The following is an 11,686-nucleotide window of genomic DNA, read 5'->3' as shown; positions in this document are numbered from 1 at the left end:
TGCTCAATAGTGGGAGCTGAAGAGACCCTGGCTGTGCCTGGTGAGTGCAGTTACAGGGCTTGGCCGACCTCCAGGGACATGTTGGTTCAGGAGTGTGGGTTCAGGGACCTGCTGCACCTGTCAGATTCTGTAAGCAAACTCCTAACTCCTGCTATAGATAGAAGAAGGGGGTGAGATACACAGAGGGACCAGGAAGGAAGGGGGTGAGATACACAGAGGGACCAGGCCTGTTTCTCTTTCTCAAGCAAATGGTTCTTTCTCTCCCACAGAGGTAAAAGCAGATGGACATGTGGTCAAAGAAACCAACAGGTTGGAGTTTGATGAGTGTCAAGCTGAGGTCTGTTGGAGAGCACAAGAGACTTGGTTGGAAAGTTTGAAAGGAGATGGACAGCTCAGTTGCCCAGTATGAATAAAGCCTGTGCTTCCCCTCCTTCACTTCTCCAAGTTGAGAAGTAGATTTCTGACTTGGGTTTGGAGAGAAAGACAATATCTGCTAGAGCAAGACACTCAATCTCTCTAAACCTCAGTTTCCTCATTTAAAACTGAGATAGTGCTTACCTTTGCATTATTACAACTTATACAATGGCAGTGATGCCATGATTAAAAGGGCTGAGCCACCCTTAAACCATGTTAAGATATAGAGTAGAAACCTTGGTCCCGGCTGGCATGGCTCAATGGTGAAGCGTTGATCTATGAACCAGGAGGTCTCAGTTCAATTCCCCGTCAAGGGCACATGCCCAGGTTTCAGGCTTGGTCCCTCCAGGGGGGTCTGCAGGAGGCAGCCAATCAATGGTTCTCTCTCATATTGATGCTTCTATCACTCTCTCCTTCTCCCTTCCTCTCTCCAAAATCAATAATAAAACATATATATACTAAGTGACCAGATTATTATGATCTATGAATGCATAATCATCTGGCCACAATCATTAAGCCCTTTGAAACTGAACCAGCCCTCATTCATTATTTTTGCTGGGGGCCACAGGGATAATCTGTGGGTCACGTGGCAATTTGCAGTTTACAAGTGAATGTCACATCATTAACTCCCAGGGCTCTCACTGTGGGCAACTGTAAGATAGCTATTAACTGTGAGCTTTACTGCTGAGGGGCCATCTTTCCATTTGTGTCCATGTTATAAGAAAGTAGGTACTCAACTCTTTATGGCATCCATCCTTTGAATAGCTGGAGATAATTTCAAACTAGTAAACAGTATCACAAAGGAGAACTAACCCCAGATTTAGGGCAGAGAAAGTATAATAGCAGGTAATGCACGGTCAACAAAGGATTTACAGCAGGACAAATTTACATTTTAGCAAGCACTTATAGCAAAGGTGATATGGGGGACTGATTAGAGGATGGATTAGAGGGTTTTAAGCTCAAGGCCAGGGGACTGAGAGCAGAAGGAAAGGCTGTGCTTCTAGTGTCAATGGGATGAAGAGGCAGACTTGGGAGCTGGAGCCTGGGAAGGAGAATCAAGGTCAACATGATTGAAAAAAATAAAAAAGAAGAAGAAGTCTCACCATTTTCAATGACATGGATGGACCTAGAGGATGTTATACTCTGTGGAATAAGTCAGACAGAGAAAGACACATGCCATATGCTTCCACTTACATGTGGAATCTACAGAACAATATAAATGAACAAACAAAACAGAAACAGATTCAAAGAACAACTTAGGTTTGCCAGAGGGGAGGGGGGTCGAGAGATGAGTGCAAAGGGTGAAGGAATTGGTAAGTGCACATTGGCAGTTACAGAATAGTCATGGGAATGTCAAGCACAGCACACAGAACAGAGTCAATGATGTTGTAATAACTATGTAAGCTGTCGGGGGGGGGGGGAACGGTAACCATACTTACGTAGGGGATTACCTTGTAAGTCATATAAGCTACAATGTTGTACACCTGAAACTAATATAAAATAATATAAATAATATAAAATAATGTAATATAAAAGATCTACACTAATAAAAGAGAAACATGGAAATTGACTGTCACTTCATGATGCCCACTAGCCAATCAAGAAAGAGTATGCAAATTAACCCAACAAAGATTGTGGGGGCCCCACCCCCCCAGCCACTCTGGGCATCTGGGCAGCATGCGTGCAGGTGGAGAGTGGCTGGGCAGGACAGAATGCCTGCTATGAGGGGAAGGGTGGGGGAGGTGAAGGGAACTATAGGAGCGGCACTCTGGCTGGAGCTAAGACTGAAGGCGGCGACCTGGCCAACAGCATGACTGCAACTTCATGAAGCCTTTATCCAGAAGCAACCTGAGTCAGGCATGGCATCCACAGCCACAGAAACAGTCAGGTCATCAGTGTTGTTTTGAGCCACTAAGTATTGGGGTCATCTGTTATACCCCAATGGGTAACTACTGTAATAAGGTGTCATACAAACAACATTCTCCAAGGGATTTGCGAACTTGTGCATTTGTGTGACAAATGGACCATGTGAATTTAGGTTAGTGATGGACCCTCTGTGCCTTCACAGGGACAGGAATCATGGTGTCTGAGATTAGCACAGCCTCATCCAGTAGTTCATTAAACAAGTCAAACTGGTTCTTGCATCTAAACCTCAGACATGGATTGGAAACTCATGGATGGAATATAGCCCCTAACTTGTGATATTAATTGCCAACATTTAAAGATTTTGAATAAAAATCCCTATGTGTGGCTTCTTTAGAAAAATGTGAGGGTTGAGCCAAAAGGGCCCATGTCCCTACATGGGAACACTGGATCACTCATGCCTTTCTACAGATCCCAAGGCCTACCCACCTTTCCCTGACCTGTCTCACTTGCATGATGGATGCCTGGCTAACATGGACTTTAAGGAGCTGTTAAATTATACCTCATCTTGCTTTCAGATCTTCCCAAAAACAGAGCCAAGGTGCTCTCCTACTTCTGGTCACATCTTGAGTGCAGGACACTGGCTATTTGAGAAAGACCCTTTGTGTTATAACTTCCCCATGGACCTTGGAGGACCCAGTGCAGAGCTGGGCATGGGGCACATCTGGTTTTCTACAGGGCCTACAGTCTCCTCTGTCCCCACTGCTCACCCTGGGGCCCCTGGTCGCTCCCCTGTGAACTCACAGGTATGTGCACACATAGGATTCACTGCAGCTCATACAGAACCCACCTCAGTCATCTGATCCCTCTGTTCCTGATTTGAGAGCCCAGAAATGCTTCGCCTTTTCCACCACCTGCAGGATGTCACTGCCCTCACACATGATGGAAGTTACCCTCAGACACAGCCCCGATCAATCCTTGATTCTCTGTCTTTTGCTCTTTCCTGTTCATTTTTTCTCTTTCCATTTTCTTCCTTTCAACCCCCAGGTTCTCCCTTAGAAACATGGTACACACATTTTTTTCTGCTGACCTCTTTTGTTTGCATCTTTATTCTCATTCTTTTATATGTTAGACACTAGCCCTCATGAACAATACAACCTATACTGTATATAGTGTGTATATTTATGTACATATTTAAGTGACTGGGATGGAACATTTATTTTGTTCCATGAGACTATTTGTGCTTTGTTATAAGCACATTGCAGTCAGGCTTCAGGAAACTGTTCTCAGCTCGATCGAGGTATAATTGACCAAATGGTGAGACACTAAAATTGCACAGCCTGATGGATGTCCCCCATGTAGCCGCAGATACACCCTTCACCTCACACCTCTATCTGTTTATCTCTGGTGCAAGCCTTCTTCCTTTTTTTGTTTTCTAACTTTGAACATGAATTTCAAACTTGCCTCAAGTGGCACCTGTTCACTGAGGTAGCTCCACAAACTACCAAATCCTCCCCAAGCCTGTCAGACCCCTCCCCGCAGGAGGAGCCTCAGGCATTATACACAATTCCTAAGAGCTGCCAGGGTGGCACTGAGAGCCACTGGACTGGAGGAAGGCAATTTCCCAAGGAGGGAGCGCTCACCTGGTGAGACCTGGCCTGGTGCTGGCCACCAGCTGTGCTCTTCTGGGTTCCCCTGTGGCTGTGCCAGGACAGCAGTCAAGTGGAACTGTGGTTTTTCCAGTTCCTTTGGCTGTGCTTGTCTGTGATTGCACGCACCACGCCCAGCACCACGCCTGAGCATTCAGTTTCCTTAGTCATCGTGATGCTTGGCTGTCAGCTGCTCAGATGGACGAATGCCAGGGCCCTGCCAGGTGCCACCCACTGGGCGTGCTTTCAACTTCCTTCATTTCTTTTTTCCTTCCTTCCTTCCTCCCTCTCTTCCTTCTTCCCTTTTTTCATTACTCCCTCCATTTCTTCCTTCCTTCCTTCCTTCCTTCCTTCCTTCCTTCCTTCCTTCCTTCCTTCCTTCTTTCCTTCCTTCCTTCCTCCCTCCCTCCCTTCCATTTCTCTTGTCTTTCCCTCCCTCCCACTCTTCCTCCTTCTCTCTCCCCCTGCCTCCCTCCCTCCCTTCCTCTCTCCTTCCTCTTACCCTCCACAGCCATGCAGTAGATACAGAGTTAAATGTTCAAGAAAAAGGGTTGCATATGAGACAGGCTCTGGCTGTGAAGGAAGTGAGTGAGGGTTCTGAGTGAAGAGGTGTCTGAGCCCCTTGGGGTGTCAGGAGGGAATGCTTGTCACTCATTCCTAGTTGCTCCCTGAGTCATCTCAGAAGAGGAAGTTCCTGGAGGGACAGTGGAGATAATTATACTTGCCTCTGGATGAGCCACTCTGGGGAGAATGCAGACCTACCCAGCATTCACCACTGGACCCTGCTGGACACAGCCCGGTCCCTGGCCCCACCCCTGCTGGCTCCCTGGGCCCCAGACCACTCCCACAATGCTAGAGAGGGTGCATGACCCTGGGCCACTCACACCAGGATCAGAGGCAAAGTCCCTGGTCTGCCCACACCTCCTCCCACCGAGAGATGCAGGGGATAGAATGTACAGTGATACCCCCACAGGTCTAGCACCAATCCGACACCCCACACAGGGCAGTGTCTCATAGCAAGGACAGGCAGGTGGGTCCCCATGGGGAGCGGAACCAGGGTCCCAGGTTGGGATGCAGGGAACACAGCTCTTGTTTTCTACTCATTTGCCTGCTGGCAATCCTGTTCTAGTCCCTGTAGAAACCTTGGGGGAAGTGCCATGGGGCACAGTGAGTGGCAGACCGAGGCAGCACCCATGGGTCCTCCTCTGAGCCAATGATTTGTGCTGCTTTGAGCTTCCTCCCCACACCTGAGGGTGCTCAGTGCTGGGCCTTGGGGCATCTCAACTCCACAAGGGGCAAGGGCAGGCTTGGCCCTCACTGTCCACTGTGTTTCACTGGCCTGGCCCCTTTCCCAGATAGGAAGAGGTGAACAGCGATGCTTTAATGGTAGCCTGACCCATGCAGTCCACACACCTGCAATGGAACTCGGAGCTGGGAAGAGACCAATGAGGCATTCCAGTTAACTCCTGCCAAGAAAGGCAGGCTTGGCATGCTGGGAAGTCAGGCTCCCTTAGGCTCAACCTGACTTTGATTCCCAACTGCTTCTCTCTTCATTTTTAATTTTTTTATATATATTTAATTGATTTCAGAGAGGAAAGGAGAGAGATAGAAACATTATTGATGAGAGAAAATTATCAACTAGCTGCCTCCTGCACAACCCCTCTGGGGATGGAGCCCTCAATCTGAGCATGTGCCCTGACTGGGAATCGACCCCTAACCTCCTGGTCCATAGGTCAATGCTCAACCAGTGAGCCATATGGGCTGCCTAATTTTTTTTTAATTACATTTGACATATAATGTTATATTAGTTTCAGGTGTATAGAATAGTGGTTAGACTTTATAGTGGGCCCTCTGTTGGCTGTTATAGGAATCAACAGGCTGCATGTGACCAAGATAGTTTCTTGCTTTGAAAAATGGTCAGTATTTGGGCGTCTTGTTCTCTTAGAGCCACACCAGGGCTTCTTAGGACCACATTCAACTCAATACTTTAAAAAAGGGGGGAAGGATGCTGTGGAGATGAAGGGATTTATTCCATATTTCAGAGAGGCAGTGCAAACACTGGAATCCAGGATGAAGTAAAGGGTCGAATTGACTCCAGTGTAGCCGCTGAAGACACCTGGCACAGGCCTTCCTTCCCTGCCTGGCACCTTTGCCTCCCAAAGCCCCAGTCAGTGCTCTGGTGCCAGGAAGCGCTGGGGCACCACTTCCTTGCTACATCTGACAGGGTATACCAGCACTCCTGCCAGAGAGCCTGACGCTATCACCAAAGGCCCCACCAGGCCCACTTTTCACGAGAAAATGTTCCTGTTTCCATCAGGAAAGGTAAATGGTGCAGAGGAGGCCTCGTGCAAATATCCTGCCAGTGGGTCCTGGGCTCTGCCTAGTGCCCAGCAGGCTGTCACCTGACCCTCCATGGACAGAAGATCCTCTCTCACCGCCCTGATGGAGCCCCATCCCTAGGACCGCTGCTGTAGTGCTGAGCCTGCTCTATAGCCTGGGAGCTGTGAGGGTCCAGTGTCTGGACCAGCTGCCTCGTTTTGTTTTGGAGGAAAATGAGCCAAAGAAGGAGCTGGCTGCCAATGGCACCTTCTCAGAGGAAGACAGGGACCTCGAACCACTTCCCAGCATCGAGGCCTGACTGTCTCCCTCACCGCCCCCCCCCAGCCCCATATTTTGTTAGGTTGTACTCAGGGAGGTGGGGTGTGGAGTGGTAGTGCTCTGGGCAGAGCCTGTGTGTGCCCACCTGATAGGGCAAGAATAGAATATTGGGGACCAGTTAATTGAAAGAAATAGTAAGCCTGCTCTGTTAACTGTGATTGTGGTGTTCTGATTAAAGAAGGTACATTCTAACCTGCCTGAGATGAGACCTGGGAGCTCACCTAGAAGTGCAGCCCATCCTCCCCATCAGGGAGCTGCCTATTATCATGGAAAGATTAACCTGTTCCAGATACCAGAACTGCCAGCCCGTTGAAGACCCTAGCCCTTCGCATATCACTAGCCTTTGAAGACCCCCACTCTTTGCATATCCACAGGCCATTGCAAATCCCCAGCATGTAATACCTGTAAACAGCCCATTTGGCTCACCCTTCTGCCTACTGTTAGATCCTCCCTTCCTCCAGCTGATGGACAGACATAAACCCCACCTATAGCCAAACATTCCTGAGCACTGAACCACCAATCAGCACCTGCCAAATACCCTAAGCCCTGATTCCTAAGTCCCTAGGTCCCTAATCATAGGCCTTACATGAAACCACCAATCAGCGTGTGCTGAGTGCCCTAAGCCCCGTCCCCTCTCTTTCCTCCCCTTAAAGATGCTTGTATCCTCGCGCTCTCTCTCTGGAAGCAGCCAGCAGTGGTACTCTTCTCTTCAATAAAGCCTGTGTCCTGGCATCCTGGTCTCCGACCCTCTCTATTTCATCTATCAGCACGTTTGATTTTATTCTCTTTTTATATGTCTTCCCAGTCACTATGCACTGCCCTTGGATTGACTTGCTCAGAGATGTGAATGAAGAGAGCCACATGCCACCGAAACCGGTTTGGCTCAATGTATAGAGCGTTGGCTTGGGGACTGAAGGGTCCTGGGTTCGATTCCAGTGAAGGGCTTGTACCTTGGTTGCGGGCATATCCCCAGTAGCGGGTGTGCAAGAGGCAGCTGATCGATGACTCTCTCTCATTGATGTTTCTAGCTCTCTATCTCTCTCCCTTCTTCTCTGTACAAAATCAATAAAATATATTAAAAAAAGAAAAAAGAAAAGAAAGAAAGAAAAGATCCACATGCTAACCTGACAAGCTCAGGGGAGGCCTGCTTGGCAGTCTTGCAAAGTCAGACCTAAAATAACCAAAAGATGGTTTGAAAATTAAATATCTAACTACAAACAGGTTATAGTGGGTAGTCAAGTCTTAGACCAGTATTTCACCTGATAAAGATCAACTTAGATCTTCTTTACTGAGCCCATTTGCCTTTTAGCTCTAAGATAATATATCTGTGAGATGTCTGGGTAACTTGTAACTTCCTTTTTACCCTGGACCATTCAGGCCACAACAAATGGCCTCAAGACATTACCTCATTGTTATTGTTATCAAGATAATTGTCAACTGTTAATTATCCTGTATCCATCTCAGTAAGAGAAGCTCAGGTCCATCATTTCACCTTTTACCCTATCCCAGAGGTTTCCCCGCTTCTCTCTCTCCCACCTCCCTAATTTATCACCAATGAATTCCATGTAACTCACCTACGTCCCTTTTCTTCTATTGCAATGTATAAATATAGATGTAACCCAGCATTCTCCGGAGCATTATCTCAATCATTGAAGTTCTGCTTCGCGGCATATGCCAACAGTTAGGCTCAAATAAACTCACAAAAATTTTTTACAGGTTTCAATGTCCCCCGTCCCACCCCCCCCCCATTAACAGAGGTAAGCTATGAAGGGCATTCTCGAGAGGGATCCAGAGGAAAGCTAAGGGAGGGTGGAATGCTCAAGGCAGTATACGTGTGGGAGAAGAGCCACATGATTTCACTCATGTGGGATACAAAGCAAACTTGTGGACACAAACAGCAATGTGGTGGTGGCTGCCAGAGGGAAGGGCTTGGGGATGAACGAGGCCTAATATATGGTGATGGGAGAAGAGGGAGAAGATTGGACTTCGGGTGGTGAGAACACATGCAATATACAGATCCTGTAACACTGAAACCCACACCTGAAACATATTTAATCCTATTAACCACTGCCACCCCATCAGTGTAATAAAAAGATTATTTAAAAAAGAAAATAAAGAAAGCTCCAGGTATCTGATGAGTAGGCGCCCCACCTTGCTTTAATTGCCCAGAAGTATGTTCCTAAGGGGCAACTAGAACAAGCCCTTGGCCAGCAGGTATGCTGAGAATCCCACTTAGGAATGGCTAACCTGGGCAGTGTATTTAGCCTCCTGACTTCCCCCTTACAATAGATTGTTGGGTTAACCAAGGGAGGTTACTAAGAGTAAATGTGTGAAATCAATATAGTCCTAGGAACCTGAGATATCCTGGGGTTCTTGCTGGAGGAGCCAATGGAAGGGCATAGAGTTTCCTGAGGTCTAGGAGCACATAAGATGAGCTGATGTTGGATTTTATGTGGTCACTCAAGTGGACAAGAAGCAGGTGGGTTGGCTGTAATTCTGTCCCTGTGAAGGTAAGATGGTTTAGACCATGGTTTCAAGTTCACCCCCATGTGTGGTAGGTAGGAGACACCCTCTGAAACAGGGAAAGGGAGTAGAATATTACAAAGTTCTGACACTTTTTAAAAAAACATATTTTATTGATTTTTTACAGAGAGGAAGAGAGAGGGATAGAGAGTTAGAAACATCGATGAGAGAGAAACATCGATCAGCTGCCTCCTGCACACTCCCCACTGTGGATGTGCCCGCAACCAAGGTACATGCCCTTGCCTGGAATCTAACCCGGGACCTTTCAGTCTGCAGGCCGACGCTCTATCCACTGAGCCAAACCTGTTTCGGCCTGACACTTTTTTTTAATCCTTACCTGAAGATATTTTTTTCATTGAGTTTTAGAGAGAGTAGAAGGGAGAGGGAGAGACACAAACACTCATGTAAGAGACACAAATCCATTAGTTGCCTCCTGCAAGCCCCCATCCAGGGCCAGGGAGGAGCCTGCAACTGAGGTGTATGTCCTGGACCGGAATCACACCTGCGACCTTTCAGGCCATAGGCTGACACTTTATCCACTGAACCACACTGGCCAGGGCCCAAATTCTGAGATTCTCTGAAAAAACACTGACAAAGACAAAGTAAGAAAACTTTTAGAAAAATTCTTTCATCAGACCTCCACCCTGGGTGCTGAACTCATTCAGCAAAGGTTTATTGAGCACCTATGTAAGCTACGCGTCCTTCTAAGCCCTTGGGGGACTTGAAGGTTTTGGCCACTTTCTGGAAGTTTCCATGTCAGTTTTGTCACTTTTCTCCAGTTTATTGTTCCTCTCTTCCTCTGCAGTGGATATGCAGCACCTGTTCCAAGGGTCAGAGCAAATCTCCCCCTTCCTCTCACCGCCATGGCAGAAAAAGAGTCTGCAGGTTCCGTGTTGCATCATGCAGATAATATTCCGAATTCCAGGGGGGATGTCACCTGTGGATATGATAGGAGAGTTATTTCCTCCACACAGAGAGAATGAAGGCGGAGCTCGGCCTGCAACTTCAGGTGGTGACTGTGTTCTCACAGCATTGACTTTCTCGGGACAAGGCTGCCTGAGCTCCAGTTTCCCAGCTTTAAAAGAGGAACAATAAGTGACACCTCAAAGTGTTGCCTGGACTTGTCCATTTTATTCCAGGTCATTAGGGTCTGACTGATTCCAACCTCCCTGGGATGATGTGTGCTCACCCTTTAGGGAGGGAAAGGGAATTGGGGTGACCAGAGTGGAAGAATGGAGGGTGGGTCTTGGTCACCAGGAAACTTGGAAATAGTTCTGACCCTCAATTTGTGGCCCAATTTTCAGTTTTATATCCTACAATGAAAGACAGAAAATAAAGCCTCTCTCCTCACCCTAACTTGTGTGTGTGTAGGTCAGGCACAAGCACCTTATGCCCTCATTATGAAACATTTCATATTTGTCACAAGAAAAAAAAAATGTAGCTATGTGAAGCAATGGATGTTAATGAGACATGTGTGGTTAACATTTCACAATATACACAAATAGTAAACTGTTGCATTGTACACATGAAACCAATATAATGTTATAGGTCAATTATACCTCGAGAATAATAAAAACCTTTGCCATTTGGAATGAGAAAATTAAAAATAAAAGGTCTTATGTCAGGCCTGCAAATGCTACCTGACATTTGTCTTTAAAACACTCTTCACAGGGAAGAGTGTTTTAAAGACATTTGTCTTTAAAACACTCTTCACAGGGAAGATGAAAACTGCCCAGAGCTGAGCCCTGGAGGATGGGGGCGGAGGGGACCTATAAGGACATGTCTGTGAGTTCCTACAGCCACCCCAGCCTTCTCAGCCTCCCCCAGCCTCCTCCCTGGCCCAACAGGGTTACCTGAGTTCATCAGGACCAGGCAGTGGAGAACAGCAAGAAAAAAGAGGACCTTCATGGGGTCGAACTCCTGAGTGCCCAGCCCTTCTGCGAATGGATGACGGTGTGGAGGAACAGAGAGCATTCGGGCACAGAGGCCCTTATAGGGTTTGGACCATGCGTCAGCCCTGAGCACATTTACCTGGTCCACTGAGTACGGCTGTGGGCAGAGGGCTCAGGATGCTCCTCTGCCTAAAAATAGACAGGTTTTTCATGTTCAGAGGAGGGGGCTGACCAGCCCTGAATAAACAGATGATATGGGAAAGGAGCCTGCAGAAAGGAACCATGGCGTAGCCTCTGGTTCTAGGCTCTGTGACAGGATAACAGACCTGCAGACGGCTTGCCTGCCTCCAGAAGGTGGACACTGGATGCTCTCAGACAACACTCCCACTTGCACAGAGACACAGGCTCAAGGCCATCTTTGGGAACCTCATCCAGCACAACCACCGACAGGAACAGAAGTGAGTCACAGCAGAGTAAGGAGGCCCTGGCACCCCAAGTCAATGGGGACAGAACCCCACCATAGTGCATGTCCTGAACATTGTCTAGCTTAAGGTGGGGGTGGGGAGCCCAATACAACATATACTATTATTTTTTAAATGTGATAAACCAAATCTGTGTGTGAAAAATCAAGAAACTGTTCTGGGGAAGAGGGTAGATTCTTCTCTCATTGGACAAAGTTGTCTTCTA

General features: G+C 47.5%; 1 protein-coding gene across 1 annotated transcript; it reads right to left on the bottom strand.

Annotated features, from left to right (window-relative positions):
- Positions 1-9,811: 9,811 nt before the first annotated feature.
- On the bottom strand, positions 9,812-11,015 carry SPAG11B (sperm associated antigen 11B). Its single transcript, XM_036412414.1, has 2 exons — positions 10,961-11,015; positions 9,812-10,044 (listed from the first exon to the last, which is right to left on the bottom strand). Exons 1-2 carry the CDS (start codon positions 11,013-11,015, stop codon positions 9,812-9,814), a joined length of 288 nt encoding a protein of 95 aa, XP_036268307.1.
- Between the last annotated feature and the right edge of the window lie 671 nt (positions 11,016-11,686).

This window comes from Pipistrellus kuhlii, unplaced genomic scaffold (assembly GCF_014108245.1).
Source record: "Pipistrellus kuhlii isolate mPipKuh1 unplaced genomic scaffold, mPipKuh1.p scaffold_m20_p_44, whole genome shotgun sequence".
Classification (NCBI taxonomy): Eukaryota; Metazoa; Chordata; class Mammalia; order Chiroptera; family Vespertilionidae; genus Pipistrellus; species Pipistrellus kuhlii.
Note: the sequence above shows the minus strand (reverse complement) of the source record. Positions and strands in the feature narration are given on the sequence as shown.